Raw genomic sequence first — 27,635 nt, forward strand, 5'->3', positions numbered from 1 at the left:
CCATCTTGCATAAAAATAGTCTCATCCAGGCATCCTCTTTGCTGCAGTTGAAATGTTAACAGCAAACTTACAGAATACGCTTGCATTGTGCCTTTATAGCTCTCTGCTGCTGAGAAATTAAATTAACTCAGATTTATGCAAATTTTCTGCTCTCTTACATGCCTTATTTTTTAGTTTGGATTTAAAACTTTAGTACAATTCAGTTTCTTTCTACAAAGAGCACAAATAAAAATTTGTAATTTCATTAAGGTTTGTCTTAGTTATTTATTTGTTAGTACTTTGTCGTGTCTTTCCTCTTGTACAGCGCCATATTATCCCCTATCAGCAGATTTTGGAACTTTTTTTCACGGTATCCTTCTTCCCATGCCTTGAATAGTTTACTTACTAATTTTGGTGGCATTCCGCTTATTACTTAGAGCTACAGAGAGCTCTGCATAGGGATACTTTAATTATGGCTACCCTGTACTACTAACCTGACGTTAAGAATATTTTCATGTTCACTACTAAATTTTTAACAGCCACTAGAAAGTTAAATATTTGTGTATTATTCACATCTAGTTTATAGAAAGAGTGATCGACCTGCAAAGTTAATTCCGTTTTACAGCTTTCAACAATCGTGTCAGAATTAATTTTAGATGTCGACAATTTTTTTGTTTCCTTGGCAAACTGGTGTACGGCCTTGCGTTGCTATGCAGACGAATCATCTTTTATGTACCTTTGTGGTCTGACTGCAAAATCTACTGACTTGGTTGTCGTGCCGGAGTATAAACAGAAAAAAAAAATTAATTTGTCTTAATATTTGAGTTACTAAGACAAATTTTTGTTTATTTTCCTACATTCAGAGAGCACCATACTAGTAAGTTCCTTTAACTTGGTTTGTAACGCAACATCAAGAAAGACTGAGCTCTGCAACCAAAAAGAAAATGCAGATAATACCTACAAAACATTCTCATTTGTTCGTTACGTCCTTTAAGCATTACTAAAAAGGCATCGATTCTGATGTACAAAGGATGGGCTTATTTAACATGAACGCAAGGCGAGTTCAAGCATAAACCGTTTTACTTCTTCCATTAAAATTACAATAAACAACCGCATAAACAATAATGAATAAATACATATTAAATAAAATCTTATTCGGACAAACAATTCCTCTGCATAGTGAACGTGTAATTTTAATTGGCTAAAAAACTCTTTAGGCTTTAATGTCATGAGAATAAGCACACGTTTTCTAACTGTTGCCACATCATCTTGCTTGTGCACAAACTACTAACCTTTGGGCTCGCACTTCATCCTCGAACTGTCGCGAAGTTCACTGTTTCGACATATCAGCGAATATAAATCATTGCTCCCGACCAGTAACCCTGGCCTTAAAGCTCACTGTTCAGAATCAACATTTGAAATACTGCCATTAGTTGCATCACAAAATCGTAAGCATAAATCCCAACAAAACTTGTTATGCATTTCATAGTTTCACACGTGGCATTTTCCATGTGATTCTCACAAGATCTATGAAATTCTTTTCTGTGGAGAAAACTAATTATTTAAATTAGCATTAAAAAGGAAATACAGGACGGCATGTTTACAAGATATCAAATCAAATTTTCTTCTTTCTTTAAACATACTTATGCCCTCCTCTTTGGAAGTATCTTGTTTAGTAATCACGGTCATAATTGCCGATGTCCGAGCCCAATTATGGGAGAAAAGAAGCAACTGGGAATTATTTCGAGATGTAGGGATTTTATGTTATATCTCTTACTATATATGGCAGCTATGTTCGGCTCACGTGTTATAGTCAGAGCAGTAGCACACGGTCATTTGAGAGCTGGAGAATTCTTTTGAAGTACACAGGCACTAGTCACGGTATACCGACCGATTAGTTCCAATTATTCCCACCTGCTGTTATCCAGAAATGTCTAAGCATGAGGTTTATGACTTCTAGCCATTTTCACTGTTCTTAAATCTTACAATTTCAGCACATACCCCAGAATGTTTCTCACCTTTTCAACTGTCGCATCAGTTAAAGTAAATGAGAGTGAATAAGTAAATATGACCGCTATGTTAGCCGAAGGAGGTTTTAAAGATACACACATTAAAACGTCAATAAATGACTTTGATATGTCCACATTAGCACTTAACTTAAAAGCATCGGAAGAAAAAGTTGCATACAAAAGTGAATATTTGTTTCTGAGATTATTTAAAAACAATTATTCATTAACGTAACGAAGATTTAAGATGGGCCAGAGAGCTCTCTTAAAATGTTCAAAAACCATCTGAAGGTTCGACAAAAATGCAAATTTCAGCAATGTATTAAAAAGTAACCATGAATTTAGAAAAAAAAAAACATATGCAGTACATAGTATATTTTAATTGAAAGAGTGGGCTTTTGCTCAGTGCTCGCTCAATTAGCAAAGGAAATCAAAATTTATTGCAAATTTTCACCGCCAGTCTTTTATACTGTAGTACGATGCAGTGCTAGTGAGTGTATAATATAGAAAGAATCGTTGTTCATGGCCGATTTGCTTGTTTTCAAGACGAGAAATAAGAGAAATACCATACTAAAACCCTACAGCTACCTCTGGAAATCCCTTCGGTCACTTAAGGAATTTGAACTCAGACCTTTCAAACAGTGACAAGGGGCTAAGTCATTACATCATTCTTAGATATGCTTAATGAAAGTGGTTAAGTCAGCAATGCTGAGATAATGTTAAGTGGCCTCAGGTTCCCCTTCCTTAGAGAAAGAGTGAGAGATGGATAACTGACCATTGATCGTGAAGTCTGTTGTATGAATATTTCCTTTTATTACGCAGTAACGATATTAAGCTTAAAAAAAATGCAGAGGCAATGTTCAACCCAATTAAATTGTTAGTATTAGCCATATGTTCCATAGTAGCCCCAGACTTTTGGTGCACCAGTCAAAAAAAATTTAATAATGATAGAATAAACCACACGACTCCCTCCCTCTTCACGTACGTACCCACCCACCCAGCTGACCTTCCAATTTCCTTAGGTTGGCAACGCCCTCCACGATATGGTTTCATCCTTTTTCAATGTTTGAGTTCGATTCCCGTCGACGACTGGTGGAATTTCCAAAGTACTCTTCAATCGAGGCTAAAGTTAGCCGATCTTGAGCGGAGGGAGTAGGATTTTTTCCCGTGAGTTATTCGGATTTTTCAGCTCTCATAACATGCTAATAAATTGGACGTGAACACCCACTCAGATAATACACTTAAATGGATATAATTTGCGCTTGTGAGCCGTTAATATAATAAATTTATAACCACCTTGATTTAATACACATATTCTGTAAACTGACGACGATTTACTTGTTTTTCATAGAATATCCCTCCAATCTTTCGAAAAGCTGGGGGGGGGGGGAAAAAAGGCCTTTTTTTAAGTCTACATTGCACTTAAAATTTCACTGACAAAATACGCATTTTATATTAAAATATAGCCAAAGGATTCTTTTATTGGATTAATAGCTTATATATGATTTTTCTGTATGCGGATTTCTGTTTGGATTTTCTGTTAGACATCAACTGATGACTGCTACAAGAAAGATACTGTAACAGACTTCGCATATTTTCAGAAATGTTGAGTCAGTTTTGTTTATTAAAATTGCACTACTCTTCATACTTGACTGTGAAGAGCATCTACAACATTGCACCAGAAAGAAGACCTGAATTCAGTTTTTTTTCTTTTTCACTCAGCTGAATATTCTATGACACTCAACATTACTGTGAGGAATTATTAAAATGGCAAGAAAAATTTAAAAAATATATTAAAAATTAGGACAACCTGTTATATTTCATGCTTCCTTGTGCACTTGTTAGTTCCCAGATCAAGGACCACTGTACATCAATTCTTCCCTCTTTTGTGGGTTTTTTGAAATATTTGTTTCAATTCGGTTCAAAATAAAAAAAAAAAAATAAAAAAAAAAAAACTTGTTCTCCGAATAGCCTTACTGGTTCTCTAAATAAGATTGTATTTAAGTTAAATTATATTTAGCTACCGAAGCTTCTGCTATGAGTGTGTAAATATTTGAAGTTATTTTGGTAAAAAAAAAATAATAAAATAAATTCTACGGTACCAACTTTAGTACAACAGTGAGATAGAGTCAAAAAAGAATTCTCAGTCAGCAAATAGAAAAAAGAAAGAAAAAGAAAAAATTGTTAATACACAAAACAACAGCTGCCTTGTGAATCAATCCGCCATATATCTAGATTAAAAGGGTCGCCTATTGATTAATGATTACAAAATTGTAAAAGACTGATGCAAATACACAATACATGAACATGTATTGATTTAATGTAATAAATATCCCCACGTCACAATTAGATAAAGTGTCATATTTAGAACTGTAGCAGAAAGACAGACAGCTCATAACAAAATTACACCGCACTTACGTTAAAAAGTCTTTTCATTTATGTATTCAGTTCACACTACCGGGTACATACGTGTCGTTCCTTAAAATCCTTCTCTTCTCCTGCTTATCACAGGCGAACTGGTTCAGATCCGTGTCCAGTAATTGTACCATAGTCAATTTTTGGGTCGGCAGAAATCTCAATTATATGCAGTTTTCCAAGCTTGAGCACAGCTGTGGCATCTCCCTCAGTGCAAGAGTGCAGACTCTCCATCTGATCACGTAACAGATGTTGCGGATAGAGAGCTCTTTCCCCGTTTTTGAGATTTCCACATTTTTACATTAAAAGATCAAATGTCTCTCTCTCTTTTATCATCACTAACAATTGTTCTAAACCAAGAGCCGTGGCCATGGCTATAATTCGTTGCTTCAGAGGTAACTGTTGGAGGCTTGAAGTGGTGGAACCCATGTTTAGTCTCTAGAGCTAAGTTCCGGCCAACCCTTGCCTATCTCTTCCATCATGCAGTATGATTGATGATTTTTGAGGTTATGATGAATGTCGTGGCGAGATCCAATATTCCTTACATTTCGAGGGTACAGCTCTAAAACGGTGTTCGCAGGCCGGCCGCTAGATAGTACACCGGACCAAACCTATTGGTAACTCTCTAGGAGGCTTCCGGATCAGCTAGTGTATAATCTTGCTACCTCTACTCTGCCAGATAGTGACTGGAGGGAGTCCGAGTAGTGTGTATGCGGGGAGCATTGTCGAGGCCACGTTATGTCAAGGATCTGGGTATATTCTTACCACATGTACGCCATATCCAAAAATTTCATTACTTCATACAGCATGTCCCACCCACTTTTTCTTACTATTGAATACACCATGAATTGTCAAAATAATAGAGCAAGCTTATCTGCGAAAAGATCTAAACCTCCCAAGGACTTCGTAATTCATTTCACAAATATACGTGATCTTAATTCCAATCTCAACGATGTCCATTTCCACTTGCAGTCTTCCAAACCCCATGTACTTTTTCTGACTGAATCTCAGTTATCAGTTGATTCAACTACTTCTCATCTCAGATGTCCAAATTATTTGCTGTATGATTCCTTTCGCCTCAAAGGTGGTACTTGTGCATATGTCCGTTCTGATATTCCCTGTCAGAGACTTGGCAATTTGGAATCTCCTCTCTTTGATCTTCTCTGGCTTAAAATCTCTACCTCATTGTGTCAAATTCATCTGTTGTCTCTACCGTTCTCCCAACTCCACTAATCACTTGGAGCTCTTTGACTTCCTCTCTTTGCAACTTGATTTTCTCCAGTCTAACTTTCCTAACAGTGAGGTAATTTTCCTTGGTGATTTTAACGTTCACAACTCCAGCTGGCTTCCATTTTCTAGTCACACCGACCCAGCAGGTCGAGATGCTGAGGCTTTTGCAATTACTAATGACCTAGCACAGATTGTTCATTTACCTACAAGAATACCGGACAATCCTAATCATACAGCCAATACGCTTGATCTTTTTCTCACAAACAACCCTTCTAAGTACAAGGTCGAAGTGAGAGGTCCTTTAGGCACTTCAGATCACAACTTGGTGATTGTCTCTTCTCCAATGGAACCTTTATCTCATGACTATTCCCAACCTCGTATTGTTTGGCATTACAAGAATGCAAAATGGGATGACCTGCGAGACTTCTTTTCTTCTTTTCCTTGGTCTGATTACTGTTTCAAAACTTCTGATGTCAACGTTTGCTCAGATCGTGTCAGTGAAATTATTCTTGCAGGAATGGAATCCTTTATTCCACACTCCACTTTAAAATCTCGTCCTTTATCTAAACCTTGGTTTTCCAATAAATGTGCTAAGGCTGTCCAAGAGAAGAATGTTGCATATCGTAATTGGCTTGTTTCTAATTCTTCAGTTTCATTTTCTGCCTACACCAAAGCTCGCAACAATTGTAAAGCAGTTATTAAACAGTCCAAACTAGAGTTTGAACAGGCTAAGAGTAGAAAACTTGCTTCTTGCCCTAATGGTAGCCGAGCATTCTGGTCTCTTGCCAAAGCTATTGGCCGCAACTTTTGCCCATCTCTGCTCCCACCTCTGTCCAAACCAGATGGTTCTGTTGTCACTTCAGCCAAGGATAAAGCTGACCTGCTAGCATCCCATTTTTCTTCCAGCTCATGTATTAATGACCTTGGTAAAACACCTCCCACCATTCCTAACACGCTCCATTCAATGCCTCCTGTGGTCTTCCATCAAAAGGATATCAGAAGGATTTTGATGAATCTTGATGCTAAGAAAGCTCCAGGTCCTGATGGTATTTCTCCACTTGTTCTCAAAACTTGTGCTCCTGAACTTACTCCTATTCTGTGGCGCCTTTTTTCACTTTCTTATTCCAAAGGTGTTTTTCCTTCTGCTTGGAAATTTGCTCATATCCAGCCAGTTCCTAAAAAGGGTGACAAATCCCTCCCATCCAATTATCGTCCCATTGCAATTACTTCTACTCTTTCTAAAGTAATGGAGAAATCAATTAACCGCCAACTCTTAAACTACCTAGAAACCTTCCGTCTGATCAACGATCGCCAGTATGGATTCCGTCAGTGTCGATCCACTGGTGATATTCTGGCTTATGTTACCCATTTATGGACTAATTCGATGGAAAGGTTCGGTGAAACACAAGTAGTTGCTCTTGACATCTCAAAGGCTTTTGATCGTGTTTGGCATAAAGGTCTTCTAAACAAGCTTCCATCTTATGGTTTGCCAACTGTTTTTAGTAATTGGTTATCCAGTTTTCTCTCTGATCGCTCACTGAGGGTGATGGTAGATGGCTCTCTGTCTTCTAACTTCTCCACTAATGCCGGTGTCCCCCAAGGTTCAGTTCTTTCCCACACTCTTTTCCTCTTGTATATCAATGACCTTCTTCCATTGACTGGAAATCCTATCCATAGTTTTGACGATGATAGCACATTGCATTCAACTTTCCATTTTGAGAAACCTTGTCCTGCTCAATCAGCTTCAACTTCTCGAAAATCTGCTGCCAATTCCTTAAATGCCGATCTTCAGGTAATTCTCCAGTGGGGCAAAGACAACTTAGTTGATTTCAACCCTTCTAAAACTCAGTCTTGTCTTACATCTCGCAAAAAGGATTCTTCTGCTCCTATGCTTATCTTTAGTGACACTCCGATTTCTAGGCAAAATGATATATCTCTTTTGGGGATTACCCTGACTTCTAATCTCTCTTGGCACAAGCACATTACAAATATTGCTTCCTCCGCATCTAAAAAACTTGGTTTTCTCTTTCGCTCTCGGCGTTACTTTTCTTCCAAACAGCTGCTCACTCTGTATAAATCGCAAATTCGCCCTGCCATGGAATATTGTTCCCACATCTGGGGTGGGACCCCCAAAACCTCTCTCAGGCTTCTTGATTCCATTCAGAAGAGGGCAGTTAGGTTAATTAATGATTCATCTCTAACAGAGTCTCTCCACTCGCTTTCTCATAGACGTACTGTTTCTGCTGCAAGCCTCTTCTACAGATACTTCCATGGGCACTGTTCTTCTGAATTGGCTTCTATAATTCCCGCTCTCTCTTTCAAAACAGTCCGAACACGTGCCGCCACCAGCCAACATCCATTTACTGTCCAACTTCAAACCCACAGAACCAACTTTTCATCTTCCTCATTTATTCATTCAACTGCCGTTTTCTGGAACAACCTTCCTTCATACGTATTTCTTGAAAATTACAATCTACAGAAGTTCAAGTCCAATGTCAACAAATATCTTCTTTCGTCTTCTCAACCTCCAACCTCCAACCCAAGCACGGTACTAAGTACTATAGGTTCTAATACCTCTCGTGTTTGGGGTTCTCATAAAAAAAAAAAAAAAAAAACTGAGACCTCCACGTGGCCCATTTCAGTGTTGAATATAGCGAAGTTCGAGGTCGCCGAATCCCAAATTTCTGTTCCAATTACAGTAAGTGTGTCTGAATTGGGCGTTGTTTTGGGTCTTAGCCATGCTTTTTCATTCACTTATGTACTCCGGAGAAGATGTATTCTACGTGGACGACATCAAGATCCTCACCACCATACCTCAAAACAACATGCCCTGCTACTATCAATCAACGATTAATGGTGAATTGAACCTGTTTGTCCAATATTTTCGAAGTTTCAGCCTGAACTTAAACCCGAACAAATCCGCCATTTTGGTATTCTCATTAAAACCCCCATCCAACTCAGGTACTGTAATAGACTGATGAAATACCTATACTGTCAGACATCTTGGCATCCCTTCTGATCAAAATAGAAAGTTCAACCACCATACTGACTTCATTGTCAGTACAGTGGTTGAGAAATGCAATGCCCTCAGATGGAGAACTAAACATCTCCATAAATGACGCAAAGATGAGAGCAACTTTCCTTCAAAATCAACAACGTATCCAAGAATAACATATAAAACTGAAATCTAGGCATCTGCGCTGCCTCTCCAAAAAAATCTCGTCAGAACACAGGCCACCCACCACTACGCCTACTTCCTTAACTTAAATCAAGACTTCTTGCACCGTTTTAAACCAGCTTAAATACTGTACTACCAACCATTCATCCCTTACTACACTTTGTTGCTGACCTTGAAAATCTTGTTAGTGACAACAAATACAGATACATACCAATTTTCAGATGTAATCTGAAATTTGGTATCTGTATTTGTCTCAATCTCAATATTCTCAGTCTCAACATTAAATAACCAGGATATCTATACTACACAATCACCGTTTGTGCTTCCCTCAGTCTCTTTTATATTCTTAAAGAATCTCCAATGCAGCTAATGGATCCTTTTCCTCAATTGTACGGTATTAATACGACTAAGAAGCCATGAGCACCATTATGAATTAGACTGACTAATGATTACTTTGAATTATTTACAACAATCATAAAAGTAACTCTGTGTTTAAATTTATTTATAATTGCGCCTCACTGATTCTCGCTTGTTTAATATTTTACACCTGTACAAGTTGCAATTGAGTTCATTATTCACTAAACTACGTGATGCATATCTGACCTATCGGTTGTGGTGAGAATTGCATTCTGTGCAAAGCTGGCATTATCAGTAACTGTCACAACTAGTGGATGGAATGCATAGTGGCAAAGGCCCATTAAGAGAAGCGATTACCAAATAGAGGACTTATTGGTTATCCGTCATTGGAAACACTTGTTCTTTAATAGTCACTTATGGCCAAGCATATAAAAAATGTTTTATTAGGGCCGGCAAGTTTGAACTTACATGGTGCGGCTAAAATGAAACGAGAATCGTGCTCCCAACGTCATTGAGGGGATTCGAACCAGAGCCTTTTCCACGCGGTGTGGGGAGGGCGATGGTTATAACTACTGTGCTATCGGTCCAGACTGCCAAGTGTATAGTGATGTTTTGGGAAATAATTTGCCAGATTGCTTGAAGATGTTCCTCTCTGGATGAGACATGACATATGGTTGACACGATGGAACTCCTGCCCATTTCAGCCGACAAGCGAGTGATCACCTCAAATGGTATCTGTCTATCTGAATGGATAAATTGGGGAGGTCCTCTTGTTTGGCCAGCCCAGTCACCACACGTGAATCTCCTTCAGTACTACTTCCTGTGAGTAGCCACGGGGATTCATCATAATAAAAGGAGCTTAGGTATGAAGTTTCAGATATCGCAGCATTGCAATCACGAATGGAACGTGGTTGTGAAACAATCCGCTTCGTTCCGAGAATGTCCGCCAGGGACTAATTCGATGAGCTGAAGTCTATGTTCAAATGCAAGGATGTCACTTCGAAAAATTGTTATATCAGTACGCAACCTTAAAATTAAAAAGGTCATATGTTTATATGCTGCAATGTTTTATGTCTGTACGTAGCAATTCTGATACAGAATTTTTGGACATGTTTGTCTTTTTCTTATTTGGGTTTGTAAAATACGTCTCAGATTTTTTTTTTTTTTTTTTTTTGCAAATAGTTCTTCAACATCCTGTATACATACCAGAATATGGATGTTTCAAAAATCGAATTTACTAAATAACAAAAAAAAAAAAAAAAAACTTATGACTATTAATAATATCCGAAACTTCAGCTAACGAAACGATTTCTAAGAGAAAGTAATAACACCATGTTTATTTTTCGGAATTAATTTTTGGAGAGTTTAAGCTAATTTTCTTATGTAAAGAAAATTACGATAACTTTTTAAACTCTATTTTAAAAATAATAATAACAAAGACAAGACAAAATTACATTTTATATTATTTAATAATAAGCTCATGATGATTTAACACAATAATTTAATAGTTCTGTGTATGACAAAACTACTTTATAAAAAAAGAAACACGAAAGTCCTCCGAAACTATACTGGGTTCAATACTTAAGTTTCGTGAGAGAGTGTGTTTAGTGTGAAATGGCACTAGGGGTTTCCCCCATCTCCACGTAGTATACATTGTGGGTGTGAAACAGAACAGTGTCAATGCCAGAGGTTTAAAGGTGTACGGATTTTGTACATGTGTCGTGTACCGTTGTTCTTCTGGTCATTTAGCCGCTGGGGCCCCTAATGGGACCCAACGTTGTCCACAATCTGCCCCGTAGAGGCAGACCAGGTACACCAATATAGTTACTTACTCTGGCAGGTCCTGCCACTTAATTTCCTGAGATTTCAGTGGCTAGAACCTAATAAATAAAAAAAAAAAATTGGGATAAACGCTCGAGGTTAGATTAGTTGAGAGAGAGAGAGAGAGAGAGAGAGAGAGAGAGAGAGAGAGAGAGAGAGAGAGAGAGAGAGAGAGATCTGGAATTCGAACCCCGTGATCAAGCTCTTCTACAAGACAATATACGATAAATTACAGGAACCGCCCACTGTGACCAAAGTATACCCCAAGGAAACTCGAAACAGCCAAACTATAAAGAGCAGGAAAGCAAGATACCTTAAAATCCTAAATATTGCTACTGATACAATACCATTTTCTTCAATTATTCCCCCTCCCCATTAAATTTACGTGTCGACATCGGTTTGCAAAGGGAGAGAAAACCATGTAAGAAATTTTCTGCGGCAATTAATATGCCACTTTTTCCATAATAAACTCATTGTTTTGAAAATAATTCATCTTAAATGTTTCCAGAGTTTGGAGTGGCTTTCTAAATAATGATGTCAGTTTACTTAAAATGTGAACTTAAGTGTCTGTTGTTTCTCGACCTGATCTCTCCCAGCTGTTCAGGAGACTAAGGACAAAAAGGAAGTGGCTGATCTTTAACACTGGTTAAAAATAACCTTGCGAAAGGGTGGCCCTCTCATTTTATAAACAAGATAATTTCTGTCTGAAGATAAGAGATACATTTTGGAAGCCTGCTATTTACAATTTCAGACTAAGCGGTTATTTTCTTCTGTTTTACAAACAGCGAGGGATTTGTTTTGAACTATTGGTACGTTTTATAGAAACGTGATGTGTTCTAGAAAAATCAAGGCAACAAGCGTAATTGAATGTCAAGATTCAGTCCAGCAGAATTAAATTTAATTTTAGTGCGAAGCCTGCAGCGGCATAACTATCGTATTGAAACCCTACAATATCGGGCCCCCCCTTTCCAACGGAGGCCTTAAAACATACAGATTTAAAACTTACTATGGGATATTCATATTTTTGCGCAGCAGAAGAAAAAAAAACAGAACTTGTGTCTTTAATAGAAAGCTTCAGAATAAATTCGTCGATGATTGCGTTAAGAGGTCGGAAAATAGAAACAGCAAACATATATTGATCATCTTGCATTTAAGAAAATGGCAAAGCTTCTCTCATTACTGTATTAAAACTGGTTTTTAAAATAATTTATCATGAATGTAATAATAGGCAATCATGATAATCAACGCTGTCCACGATATCCGGCAAACAAAAGTACTTTCACCATATGAGTGTTTGTATCGTATCTCGTGCAATATTCACAATGTTTTGTAATACCACCTTTCAAATCGATCTGAACGAATATTTCCCTATTATAAAATATTTTATGGAATGAGGTGAAACGAGAATGGAGTCAGAAGAGACTTTTGCTCCATATAACGTACTCTGTAAGGAAGCAATTTTTAATTATGAGAGAACAATGTGGTAGCGTCCCATCCTGCATGATCTGTGCAGGCAACTTATTTTTTAAGAGTAGGAACAGTGAGCAGTTGACAATAAATGCACTTGTAATCACGGGACAATGTGATGAATGCAATGATGTGAAACCTCCTCCACAATTGTCCACTTCACCATTTAGGTGGTTAGCCGAGTGGTCAGGAGCGGGATGCAGTACGTTCTTCGAGTAGACTGGGGTTCAAGTCCCTGACTGATAAATACGGTCGATTTGCCAACCTGCACTGGATCAGTGTGGTAGATTATGGTCCCCTTAACATAAATTGTTGAGGATGTTTCCATCCTGCAGTGGATTGATAACGGCTGCAGTTTTTTTTTTTTTTTTTTATGTCACAACCAGTCGCAGACCGTATCAAGTCCATGTTGAGTCACTATCCTAGCCAAAAAAAAAAAAAAAAAAAAAAAAGTCTCTTTATATTCTAAAACGGCCACAGGGACAGAAAACGTTTACAAGAGACCACAAAAATACTACTGTATTTTGTGGTAGCACGTGAATTTGAACACGCGGCATGCATAACTCTGTATTTGTATCTGACCACAGGCGAGCGGTTTTCAACTTATCTCTTTTTAAACACGCTAAAAACTGAGAAGGTCCTCGGTAGTCATAACAAGCTGGGGAATTTTAGGTTCGTACGACTGTACAAAATCATTTTATACAGTTTCGTCCGAGTCAAGTTGTCAGGTGATATTTCAGGTATACAGTTTCGTCGGGATTGGGAAATCCCTTAAGATAAACAGTTCAAAGGAGAAATGGGATTTACTGCCATTCTACGTTTAAATTTGATAGTCTATGGCGTACTGCAAGTTTGGTAGTTCAGTTGTTTCATTAGTTCAGTTCACTGATTAATAAAAATAAGGAAAACTTAACTGGGCAGAATAATGTTAGTAAGTTGGGGAAAAGTGCTGTTAATAACTTTAAATATACGTAGCTTTACTGATACTTTAGCTACAGTGAAATGAAACCAAAATGTTGAACACCGAGCTGAAGTTTTACGAAAATATCAAGCCGAAACTTTATCAATATTAAAAGTGGGCATAAATGTAATATATATTTACATTTATGCGCACTTTCCCTTCTCTCTTCCAGAAATGAAATCAGTACGACAAAGAAATAAAGTCAGAATACGTAAAATTAACAACTCAATTTTGTTTTCAGATTTATATTTGGATAGATTTTCTTAATTAAAAAAAAAAATATATATATATATATATATATATATATATATTTTTTTTTTTTTTTTTTTTTTTAAAGTTTCTCTGTTGCTTTTTCTACAAAACTGCTACGGTATTCAAATACGCATTACATTTTACTAAACAACCGACGGTGGTTAAGTTAGGTTTTTTTCAACTATAGTTAAAAATGTATCATTGGGTACGGTCAATAATTTACCAGAAAATGTCATTCATTCCCTCTGCATAGCCCCAGGTAGAAAATCGTGTCCGGATGAAACTAGATTTTACTGCTCGTCCTGTCTCAGAGAAAAGGATTAAATAAAGATTATCAGACGAAACTACGTGCAAAACAAATTCCGTTCGCTCCTTATATTACATGTTTTCAATTTATGTAATATCAAGCCCCAGGATAATCTTCAAGATTCTATCTGAAGGAAGCGCTGGAAAAGAGTATTTGGGGGCGAATTTGAAAAGACCATCTCAGCTGAGCTAGATTTGTTTTAATTATCATTTAGCGACCTCGCGGGCAACACAATGGATACTGCAGCTACTGTGTCCTACAGTGTGGAAATGGCTTGGGTTGCATTTGAATCGCTAGTCGAAACCAAGAAAATAAGGAAGCAACTTGCAAGCATTTCTCGCTGGGGCCAATTAGGCAGTATCGAAGGGCGGCATGTTCTCTCCCCTCTTAGAAATCTTTATTGCAATAATAATGATACTAATGATACAATTCGATAGATTGCAATGTTGCCCTTCACGGCCACCAGGCCAGGGGTTAACAGTAATAATACAATATAAATAGGGAACATTGATATATAAAACATAGGAAATGCATATGCGGAAGTACAATTCCAAACTCCAAGTATCATACAGTCATTTACGATACAATATATACAGAAGATATGGGCGGAAACGGATAATTTCATATACATATAGTAGTATAAACAGGCAACGTTCTTTGCACTGAACAGAAGTAGTTAGTCCATCATTACTAACTGTCATACTGAAGAGTTAGTATACCGTCTTCACATCAGGTGGTGTTGATGGCTTGCAGCATTAAGACGAGCTTCGAGGAGAAGGATCAGGGACAGGGAAGTACAATTCAAGGGTGCGACGTCTGTATTCCCTGTCAGAAGCGAACTTGTTAAGGTCAGCATCCAAGGACTGGGCACACGAAAGTAGCTGAAAAGGCAGAAACCTATCTGATAGGTGGAGACGGCTGTGATGTGGGCATAGAGTTGGAGTCGCTCTGAGGGAAGACTGAGGGATTCTCCATGAGCACAGGTCCCAGAATGATGGTGCCGAAATCTCGCCAACCATCATTTTGATAGTCGTGGTAAGACGTTTCACCCTAATCAGCCTCCTTCTTCCAGAAATTGATATTTCAACCTGAAAAACAGGCAATCGAACATTGGATACGATACAAACAGTTCATAAACATATCCAATGATATTTGTGCATATTTCAATCCGAATCGCGATGCGGTACAAGATTGACGCAACCAGTTTTGAAGCTTATATTATTTAATTTATAATATAAAGTCTATATTATTTAGTATAAGATATGCTAGTATCTTAGTGCCCCGCTTCTGAGACTTTTGAAATAAAGTCTCAGAAGCGGGGAGATAGATGAGACAGAGAGGTCACTACATTATCAGATTGAGCTGCTTCCCGCTCCACCAAACTAGTAAAGTAAAGAGCACAGTGTGTTAAAGTTCATACGTGTCCTTAGGTCTCTGCCGCAATTGTAATGGACATGAAAGAGGAACAACGTGGCTTTGTGTAAAGAACGGAGCAGAAATCCCCAAATGTCAAGAACTGCATCTGGTAAAGCCTAGTTTATCAGTGGACGAAATGCTTAGATCGTTTCATACACTGATAAGCGACAGATAATCAATGGATGAAATCATTATGTCGATAGATCCAACTCTGTAGTTTCTAAAACGGCTGAAAATCTGTGATGTTCAAGTTAACCTTCAACTTAAAACAGTGACGAAGTGGTTGCTAAAGTGCGTGCAAAAAAGCCGTTCTTATCGGCGATTAGCGATCCGAGAAATTGTTGATGACCTGGAAATCTACTTTGGATCGGCCCAGGCGATTTTGACCGAAAATCTTGGCATACGTCGTGTCAACAAAATTTGTTCCAGAATTGTTGAATGATGGCCAAAAATCTGCCATCTAGAAGTAAGTGAGAATCTGAAAAGAAACGTAGAAAGAAATCCTAATTTCATCAGCTGCAACCTTGTTGGTGATGAAGCATGAGCGTATGGCGGAGACCCCGAACTCTAAATTCCAGTTTTCTTAGTGAAAGTCTCCAAAATCGCTCCGTCAAAAGAATAAAAAAATAATAATAAAAAAGCAAGCCAGATTCAGTAAAGTATGAAAACAATATTGCTTGTTTCTTTTTCCTTCTTCTCAACATTATAAATTTGTTCAGAATGGTCAGAAGGTATATGAACATATGAAGGTATATTTTTGAAATAAAAAGATCATTCCTGCAGTATTACACTCTACATTCACGTAACGATGTCCTATGTGATTTTTTTATCTCCTTCTCTCAAAATTAGCTTAAAATGGTGAAAATTTGAAGACCTACCAACTGTCCATCGGAACCCAAATCAGCTCATAGCTGAAGATTTCCGGCGATGCTTCCAAAAGTGGCAGGAACATTGGGACATCCAGCAGATCAGCGGGGGAAAATTATTTTACAGGGATATATTAATAAAAATTGATGCGTTTACAGTTTTTTATATTTAACAGAAAAAATTCTTGGAATTTTTTTAATTAGATTCCGTAGAATTGCGCAGACACTAGTTACTAATCCTCCCCACCACCATGTTTTGCTTAACTGCACCTATCAGTTTGAATATATAATTTCGTGTGAAGGATTTCAGTTTGATAGAGAAAACGGTTCTCACTGATAAAATTATTTCATGTATGACTCGAGTTAAGTATTCAAACAGATGGATTAGTTTGATACTCCCAAAAAAAAGTGTCACTATCCTCTTCAAAGTAAGACGATCGGTAGCAATGCAATCTCACTTAAACGCTGTAACCAATTTCGTCATTTGATATCCTGCGACGGTGATCAAGAATCAAAAGGTAGCCTCCAACTAAGGAATGTAACCCCTAAGGAAATCTTACTCAGCTAGATTCTGTGACATTTTAACTGCAATATTTCATAACTCTAGGGCATCAGATAACGACACCAGAGTCGAACTTCCCCATATTCTCCTCCTCTATCAACCGATGCTACACGAGCTGCTTTTCACGCACGCATTCCTAAGTATTCCAACGGGCGCACAGAAAAACATTACGTAAGCACGTTGTTAAGTTTAACGAATCTGTTGCTATACAGTGCTGCTATCGATAAAGTTTCCAACTTCTCATCGTGAACAGATAGGGATGGCGAAACTTCCCCGTGTACATTAATCTTGGGGAAAGATAAAAATGTAGCGCAGAATGTTCGCGAAAATCTCGACGGCAGGGAAAGCAAACATTTGTCACAACGCCACCTGTTGGTAGTTTGTAATAATCTATTAAAATAAACTCATATTCTGATATCGTAATATAATACTTCAAAGTCTAAAACATTTTACTCTAGAACCGTTCTCTGTCACTTAATTCTTTCTCTTCCTCCATCCCGAAACATGCATCGAGAAGGAGGAACAAAATTCCACAGCGGCTGATTGATAATTTGTACTGAGTGAATTTTTCACTATAGTTTTATATTTAAAGTATCCTACACATACATCAAAGGTATAAATAACTAAATGATAACGGAATTTGATTTGTACGCATGCATCATTCAAGACAATCCAGAAAAATCAGCAAGCAGGATCTTAAATTTAATGCTTAAAGATAAAAAATAAAATAAAACGAAACAAAAGGCCTTCCTGTTGCTTTCTGCAAAATTTTCTTCCATCTATTAATTTTCTGACTTAATGGATCTAGATTCCCTAATCCTAGCCCTTAAGAAGAAAATCCACTTAACTCTGCCTGTTACAGAGCAAAGTCCAAAATATTCGTCTACAGACATTATTAATGACATCAAACAACAGAGTAACATAATGGCAAAATAGAATCAGTGGGATAACAATTCAGAGGATATCAATATTTGGTTTATTAAACAAAATGGGGTTTAACTACTACTCTAATGAATTAAATACAGTTGGTAAATTACTGCACGCTTTTCAACTAAAGTTAGGCACCGGCAGCAGAACGTTTGAGTACTCCCCAATGCACGATTCACATGAAAATCAGTTGTACAAGAAAGCCACGAGACGTGAAGCTTGAACTATGAGAACCCGAGTAGTTTTCTAAAGCGGAACGGGTACAGCTGTTGTTGAGCTCCGTATAGTCTTACAGATTCCTTGAATTGTTAGCTGAAGGGGAGTGTGACATTGAAATGACAGCAGGGAATGTTAAGTTTAGAAAGCTATTGTACTAGGTCACAGTGACTCGTGATTTCCAGGTAATTTATAATCCCGAAAAGGTAAACACGATGTTATCATATTATCATAGTCCACTATATGAATTCCTACAGTATTCCGCCCACCATCCCAAAGCTAAGTCAATAAAGACAGCTGTAAAATTTTATTACTATATAGTACACGACAAGATCCACGGCGACAGGTAGTCTTCCGTGATAAGATCAAGCTCGACGTCACGCCTCGTGCCAACTATGTGCTCTTATACATAAGGCGTGGCTGCTTGGACTCTTATGGGGGAAATCTGCTAGGGTAGATGCTGAGAGGCTACTGAAAAAAATGACTGTCACGGACAGAGTGAAGTTTAATGTCACGGGATATGCATGTAGACTATAAGGAGGTGAATTGGAGATCTGTGGCACGTACACGCCGAGTTTCTTCACAGCACACATTACCCTAAATGGTTTTTTGGCGTATCGGGGTCAAAGACAAAACGTGCTCATCGGATCGATCTGCTCTACAAGAAGAGTGCACTATTCAGTTTTTACTTTATTTATTTATTTTTTTGATCAATCATTTGGATTGTGAGGAGGTTGTGCGCACGCACTCATCATTTTAATAGTTTAGAAAGAGAGAATTTCAGTTGCAATGTCCTATAACATTTGATATGATGTTAGAAAGTTACTAACTTTTCATTATCACCTGATAATAAAAAAAAAAAAAAATATATATATATATATATATATATATAAAGATAGCAGAGAAAAAAAATTACTGGACACTTGGAGTAAAAATTTCTCACAGCAAGATGTATTTGATAAAATAAAAATTTCATTAAGTATACAAAAAAGAGAAAGAACAGATGCTTAACTCCAACAAGAATAAATTGTATGATAATTCAAAACTAAAAAAGGAGTGTGAGAATCTCAAAAACGTGTCATTCTTAAGGAATAAAATCTTATTCGAATCTTAGAAGCTGATAGCAAGCTTTCTCAGGAACTGTATTAGAACTGATTTTAATAAAAGAATTTGGTCGAAAGAAAGGATAATTTGCGCAGCAAAGGAATAAAGGCAACATAAGGGGCGCATAAAATAACTTGAGCAACGAATTTAAAATTTTAGGTTGATATTAGCTAACCACGCTATAATCCATGAAATACTAATATTACATAGCGGAGTACGTACTTATACAAATAAAGCAATTTGGATGACGGATTGGGTGAACATTGTTCCCACGATTTAATTATGATTAAATAGATTTAATTAGGTATTATAACTTGTTATTATAAAATAGTTTTTCTGCCCAGATATTCAGTGGTGGGGGAAGGAGTGGGCGATGATCCTCTAAAGCACTTATTATCCTCGCAGGAAGATAAAAAAAAAAAAAAACCTGAAAAGACAAGCAAATGTGCCTGATTTCCCAAGAAATTGAGACCAACAACCCCTGATGACACGCTGAGGAAATACCTAAACTGTTAAATAAATTTCTAAAAGTTTAGGTATTCTCAGTTTCGGGCGAAATTAAGGCTATACCTGTACAGGACCAAAGCTATTCGATCAACAAACCCAAATGATTAGTGGTAGGACGGATTTTGCTAACATTTACTTATCAAGATTTAAATCAAAACTAGATCGACTAGCTAATACTGTATAGAGATACGATGCTGTCTATCTCCATGTCATTATCAACACCCAGAACTGCATTACGTCATTTTGGTCCTGTTTACATTGAAATTCCCTCTTCGTTACGAAGGTTTCTCTATGGTGCAGCTTTACGTCTCGATTTTTGATTGTCAATATTTATTTGAGGAAGAAGTTAATGGGAGTACTCAAAACCGTTACAGTAATCGGTCAAAGATATGCCTGAATAAGGTGAACTCCTTCTGTGTCATACACTTTCTTATTTAACTAGTATTTTGCCTTCTGCTAGTAAGTTCTCATATCCAACCAGTCCCTGAAAAGGTCGACAGATTCCAATTATCACCTCATTGCACTTACCTTTGCTCTTTCTAAAGCAATGAAGAAACCCGCTATCCGCAAAGTATTAAAAACTATCTCGAAATCTCCCATCTGATCAACGATCGCCAAAATGGATTTCGTCCGTGTCCATCCACTCGTAATATATTTAGCATGCCTAGTGCATTAGAAAACTTCCCGGAATCGCATGCAGGAGATGATGCTTTGAAGACAACAGCAGTTTGCTAGCGGTTTAATAGGTTTAAAAACGGACAGGAAACACTGGAAGATGAACTCGCAGTGGACGCCCTTCGACGTCACGAAAGGACGAAAATGTCACTAAAGTGACGGCAGTCGTGCTAAATGATAGGCAAATTACTGTTGTTGAGTACGCTCATGAAGTTGGACTGTCTGTAGACTCAATTACACAATCCTGAAGCAAGATTAAGGGATATGTCGCGTGTGTGCGGTTTGTTCCACGCTTGCTGTCGTACGATCAAACAGACTGCAAGAAGAGCCATCGCAGGTGATTTGTGCGAAAAATCTAAGCAGGATCCGAGCTTCCCAATAAAAGTGGTAGCTAGAAATAAGATTTGGGTGTTCGCCTACGACCCCGAGACCAAGGTGGAACATTTACTTGATTGGCATTTGTACTTATAAAAATAAAACGCTATTGAAATAGGGATATTAAGAATAATATTAAAACATGCGCTAACAGCTGTTTAAGCTACCCGTTATAATTCATATAAAATAAAACTAAGGCAATGGTTTGCGAATATATTCAATTGCTCCCAGCGATCTTCTCCCTTGTCAATGATTAAATAATAGATACTTAGCAAAAGAAAACTATTAGTTTTCCGACAAACTATGGCAAAATATAGCTTGTTAGGATAATTAGAACTTATAACCATTCAATATTTTGTAATAAAATTTTATTATGAGCCGTAATCAAAATATGTCAAAGAATTCATTTTGGAGAATACGGGTAATTTTATCCAACTACTTTCAAAATATTTGCAGTACCAATATTAATATCATTTCGAGAGAAGGATGGACCATGCAGCTGCAGATTCCTTTATAACGTAAAATAAAACATGACTATCCAAACTATCCCAGAGCAGCTATTTTTAAGCAGCGTATTGTATACAACTTGTCCATAAGTGGCTATACGACTGGAATTTTGCTACATTGCCAATACCAGAATAAGGCAACGGATACTCCCTGATATAAAATCAGACAAAAGTCATCTTTTGATTTACATTTTGTTTCTAAACATCTCAGAACTTGCCCATTGAAATAGATATGTTGGCATCACTGCCAAATAGAAATTTTCTTGCACTGGCGAAAAAATTGTTCATACTTATTACAATCAAGCAGAAAATTGCTTCTATGCAGCAGTCTACCATGTGTGTGTTAAGAATTCCAATAGCATTTCGTATTTCCAGTGTTACATTTAAAAATTCCCCTTTATTGATAGAGTGCCAGGAGAAAAGGCTCTTCGTGTGCCACTTTTGGAATACAAAACTTCAATATAAACCAATATACAGTACTGTCCTTGTAATTTATGTACAAAACGCAAATTTTCTTGTAATTAAAGATTCCGCACTATCCTATAGGGTGACACAAATAAGACGGGACGGGTGTGTTGTTGCAATAGAGTTTTAGGAGCATCGGCAACTAAGACCACATTGTTCCGATGTTCTGTCTGTAAATTACGTGTGTTATGTGGTCAATTCTGTTTTGCTGGACAAAAAAAAAACTCGAGTTTCCGGGAGGGAAACCATGGTACCCTCGCCTGACTAACTCAGCTACGTTGTAAAAAAGGCCCATAAAAATTCCTCTCGTCATTGACGGTACTCGAACTTAAGTCTTTTCCACTCGGTGTGGGGGACGGCGATTCTACAAACTGTGCTAACCACGAGGGCTGTCCGGCTGTTTGATAAAATTTGATATTTGTTTTTCTTTCCAGTGATTCCCATGAAGGACATTTCCAACACCTTTTGTAAATTATTGTAAGAGATCAGTTACTAAGAAAATACGCTCCTTGTTATCGAATATTTATCCAAAATTTCCAAAACGTTTACTACGAGTGCTGTATATAATCTGCATTATATGTTTCATATCTCCATTAGAATTTTTGGTACTTGCCTATTATCCTCCCGCCAGTGTCAGTTACAAGTAAGTCTAACCTGACCTGAACATAATATAAATAAATACAGTAAATATACACCGGTTAGGTTAGACTTGTAACTTGCACTGGCGGTAGCATAATAGACAAATGCTGAATTTTGTTTTTAAATTATGCCCGTGTCAACAAAAATCTGCAAACTAAAAGACAGCCGACTAGTGTCGGTTGTCTTTTGAAAAAGGTTAGAATCTTTATTAATACAATTTTAATAGTACTTTAGGATTATTATTAGGTACCCAATGATTGCGGTTTTTTCACTTTTATTATTTATAATTTAGGAATGTAAATATCAGCTCGAGAACGTACACTTCTACAGAAAAAAATATACGTAAGGATATGAGTCACACGCGGGGATCATTAAAATAATAATTATTATTTATTAAAAATATTTTATCATCAAATTTAATAGATCACAGAATTCTTCTGTTGAGGAGGTTGGCTATTAGTACACACACTTAATACACCTGTTAAATAAATATACCATGTTATTACATTATTCATTCATTATCGATTTTTTTTTTTTCATTGAGCAAACTAGCTAACGTATCTTTCCTAAGAATAGGTGTTGCGATATGATATTAGTTCAATATGACTACTAAAATAATTGATATCCAGTAGAATTAAGCTGGATACAGGGTGTAGATTTTGGCTATCCAGAGTAGACTTAAAATATTATTTTTGAACCAATCAAATCGGTTCAAAAAATATTTATGATGCTGATATTGAATCAATGCACACTGTCTAAGATGTGACTTTTATTGTTGTATTCTGTACACCTGAAATATATAACATATACCATAAAAACAACACGCTACCACTGAATCTTTCTGTTCGATGAATATAGAATAAATTTCCAGCTTATACTGAGACAGCCACAAACAGTCAGGAATTTATAATAATATTACCGTATTTATGCTCCTACATGAATTCGAACATGTAGCAGTCATATTAGTAACCGTTTGCCCAGTTTTCACGAGAATTACACTCGTCCACTGAATGCACACCATTCGTACTGGGATTCATCGCTCCATATGATGCCCTTAAATCCATTGTTCCAGTAGGAGACGTGTCACATTTGAATAATAGTATCTGATCACTACTTGTCACAGAGACATTGGATTTGCAGTTCCTACCGGATGATGGATACACCGGCCTAGGCTATAAGGGTGGAGGGTTTGTTTACATTGGGGCGATTGTTTTAATGCAACACGTATGGTTGTCATTTATGTAAAGATTCTTCTCACTGAGTCTGTTAATTTTACCCCGTTTATCCCGATTTCTATATCAACAAGCCTACAATCCATTGCTAGATTAATTTTTCACAATTAATTTGGAAAATCTCAAGTAACAAATGTTATCCACAAAAAGAAAGATTTATTCAATTCCCTACCGTGTTGTAATTTGTTTGTAACTGACTGCACCCATGTATGCACATCTTTATCAAGCAAATACGAAATCAAAAACCCGCAGCGATACGATATTCATTACAGATTTAAGAGTGCTTCTCCAGTATTTTTGAAATGTAAAAAAAAAAAAAAAAACCTCTACAAAAATTCTGAAATGATGTTTTCAAAACCATGAAAACTTTGCTTATTTTCGCCATCTTTTTGATGTGCTGAAAAACAAAACCCTTTGCAGATTATTTGCAGTGTTAACTACATCTGGTAGAGATTACAAGTTAAAGAACTTAGAGGCAAGTTGGCGTTGAAAACGAAAAAAAGATTTGACTTCAGCTGAGCAGTGATACTCACTACTCAGCTGAATACTACTTAAAACAAAGAACATTATAATAAGGATCACTGTTATATACACCATAAAATATGCTGTTCAATTTTTACAGGCAAAGCAGCCTGTTGTCTTCCCAAAATAGTAAATTTTTATCTAATCTGGACCTTTTGCCTACGCTAATATGTACCTACAGTTTTCACCTCTAATTAGGAAATGGCAGAGGAGGCCTCATAAATGGAGGGGATCTGATAACAGAGAACATTTGCATGTTTTGTTTTCAGATGGCGAAAGGAATGGCATTTTATGAAGCCTTAAACTGCATATGAAGACTGTTCCGACCCTCTCCTGCTTAAAACTAAAAATCTATCTTCAGAAGCGAAGCAGAGTCCATCTCACTCTGGTGATGCATGTATGTGTACATGTCTATGATGGTTCCCCAGACTATATCTATCTCCACCTAGAGTCACTGTCAGCAGGCCTGACGTGCAGTCAGTGTGTGTATTGTAGTGTGTGTTGTTAGTCAGGCCTCTTTGACACAGAAGAGCAGCCCATTTCCTGGACAACTGCTTCCCAATGCTCGTCCATCGGCACGAGGAGCCAGACCGTGTCCCAGTATCGAACAGAATCCACTGGAGGAAGACCCGAACCAGTGGACACCAACCCCCTGTACACAGGTTGTGTACAGGGGTTTGGTGTCCCTGTGCTTAAAAAAAAAAAAAAAAAAACGTTTTACTCCTGTTATATTCTGTCCTTGCCAACTTAGGCAAGCAAATTCACCCACAGAAGGATGTGCAATACCTGTGGGTGTTAAAAAAAAAAAAAGGTACCAGCAAAAAAATAATTAAAAAAAAAAATAAATAAAAAATTAAAAAAATAAACAAACAGATCCTGCAACCCATACGTTGCCCCATTAATGTGATAGTCATGGTATATTAATGTATGTATGGTGATAATATCTTATGGTGGTACCTTGACTTATTTTCCATTTTCAAGTAGAACATCTACCAATAATCCCGTTATGATGAGACGGCCTATGTTATCAGAAATAGTCTACTATGGCATCATACTTGATCCCTTGCCCTTGTCGATAGCACAGTTGGTAGAATCGCCGTCCTCCCCACAACGGATGTAAAATAACAGAGTTCGCGTCCCGTCAATGATGTGAGAAATTTATGGGCCTTTTCAAAACGTGGATGAATTATTCGGTCTCAGGGGAGGGTAGGATGGGTTTTATTCCCGGAAATTCAAGGTTTTTCATCCAGCAAAAAAAATCGACCATAGAACACGCCCAATTTACAGACAGTATACACGGAACAATATGGCCTATTTGATGCTTCTAAAACCCTACAACTTGATGACTTGTCTTCATCGTCTGCTATGAAATTCATTTAAAATTGGCAGGTGTCACTATTCTTATTGTCACAAGATAAAATATCAATACATTTAGCGCCATTCGAGAAGCGTTTAGAGTATTCTGAATAACTTTTTTTGCTCACCACCTTAAACTAACCAATTATTTAGTAACATCAGACTGTTGGTTTTTCTCTCTTTCAACGAGGATGAACAAAAGATAACCTTTTACACATGATAAGATCCGGTTAGGTTATATTACGTTTAGAAAAATCAACTGAAAAAATGATAAGGAAACGTGGTTAGAGACATTCGTGATACCTGCCAGCTACAGGGTTGGTTGCAATTAATCAGGTAGCATTCATTTGCTAATAAAGCATTACTTGCCTGAGTAAACAAAGTAAATTTGACCAACAAACACCACTTTCCTATTACAGAAACTACGTTATTAGCAGTTGCTATAATATCTTATTTACATAAATTTTCGCGAAGTAGATGCTGCCTGTTGCGCTGGGTAGATTCATCTTTACGCATTAAATAAGGTCAGTATAAAGATACTATCAAACGTACAAATCAAACGTCGCATCTTACCTCAGAAGAGGGAGGTGATCAGCAGTAAACCAGTTTCGGCAGAAAAAAAAACGGAAGGGAAGTATTGGTATTCCTCTCACACTGTGCGTTGGCCGTAATCATTATGACTGTGCAGCATCGTATTTCTGCCATAGATTACAAGTTTGTTTTTAGCAACGTGGATAATAAGCGAGCCGTCCCGTTCAGCCTTTCATTCATTATTACTATAACAAGAGCATCGTCATTCTGCTGACTGCAATTGTAATGGAAATATTAATAGCTCTGCATTTCATGAACGGTAATCAAATAATATTTTTCGCTTCATTTCTCTCCCCAAAATCTTCTACATTATTTCTGAGCAATCTGTTAACCATCAGAACGTAATTTTCTCCCACAAAATACTGAATTTTTAACTAGTTTAGAAATGGATGTCTTGTAGAACACTTCACCAAGAAGTGCTCTACAATCAATTAGTTAAGAAATGGAGGCAATTCTTCCATTTCTTAACTAATTGATTTATAACGTATCGAGTCTTTGCTGCTCTGTTATCTATTAACTGAAGTTAAGTTATTTAACTTAAGTCAATCATGCTTATGTTGTAGTTTGGAAAGGGCAATCCTGGTTATGAGTTTTAATTTTTTTTTATCAATGAATTGAGAATTAAAACAAAAAATGTAAGAAAGAAAACTAAGATTTGAAGCACTTTAATTCAAATTGGATACCGGTAAAAGAATTAACATTACATATTTATAAAAGCAAAACATTAACTTTTAAGTGAACTTACTGAAATATATGACTTCTGTCAGACCTAATATGCAAAGGCGATAGTACGGCATGTCCTCGACGAGTAAACAAACTTTCCTGCGCGATACGGGAATGAATATTGCATGAAATTGATCGTCCGACAACTCTTTTCTTTTTGAGTACTGCACTGACGTCTATGGACCCTTTCTCGGTCCTGCCTGGTGAATTCATTGCTTCCAAACAGTAAGCTACAGACAGCGGAGAATATAAGATGCACAAGTTAACGAAGGAAGGGCCTTCTCTGTAACCTGTAATGCGAGTGGTAAAAGGATATTTCGGGAACCATTTTCACTTACAAAAGTAACCCCGCGGATGACTTCCAGTAATCCTGTTAGCACGTCTACAGTGGGGAGGTCTCTTGCCTGCTGTTAAATCGAGGCAAACTAATTCTCGCTTCGCGAAACGAACACTTGCGGATACAATAGACAGACTGACACTACAGCTTAGACACAAGGTTTAAAATAAGCAGTCGTCCCAGAATAGAAGCCTCTCCCTCCTTGCTGGTACAGGTCAAAGCGTTCTTCAAGAAATCCCAAAGTTCTTATATAACGACTTAAAGTGTGTCAATAAATACACGTCATTGTAATACGAGGAACAATTGCTAGCTTACAGTGACACCGCATCAGTCTCAAACTATTCGGCAGAATATTTGCGTAGCTTAAACACTTTCTTCGAATCAATTGCACGGTCAACTAAATCCGTTGGAATGTTTATTGTCATCGTAGCTGACTTATAGGGAGAAGTTTCCAGCAACTTTACTACCTGCTGCTTCGTTCACTACTTTACCATTGGCCAAAACTTATGGGTGACGTCCGGTAGGAGCCTGATGAGTGGAAACGTACCCGGTGCATGTGTTTGTAGAGTTTTGCGAATGACGTTGGCAAATAAATGCGACGTCTGAAGCCGGTACATAGAGGTAATGACACGAGCATGACTAG

At 37.3% G+C, this 27,635-nt stretch overlaps 1 protein-coding gene across 2 annotated transcripts in view; it reads right to left on the reverse strand.

The window, feature by feature from the left end:
* LOC150088093 (3',5'-cyclic-AMP phosphodiesterase 4C-like) overlaps positions 1–27,635 on the reverse strand; it is a 528,447-nt gene that overhangs the window by 137,934 nt on the left and 362,878 nt on the right. Inside the window, exon 1 of one of the 2 annotated variants that reach the window (XM_090369331.1) lies at positions 26,678–27,612. The exons of the other annotated variant lie outside the window; for it this stretch is intronic. Coding sequence (XP_090225457.1) covers positions 26,678–26,868 — 191 coding nt within the window. The 5' untranslated portion in view covers positions 26,869–27,612. Of the gene's footprint in view, positions 1–26,677; positions 27,613–27,635 lie in introns of those variants that run through there. 2 annotated transcript variants of the gene reach the window in all.

Source organism: Mastigoproctus giganteus, chromosome 3 (assembly GCF_048544385.1).
Source record: "Mastigoproctus giganteus isolate SK-2022 chromosome 3, ASM4854438v1, whole genome shotgun sequence".
Classification (NCBI taxonomy): domain Eukaryota; kingdom Metazoa; phylum Arthropoda; class Arachnida; order Uropygi; family Thelyphonidae; genus Mastigoproctus; species Mastigoproctus giganteus.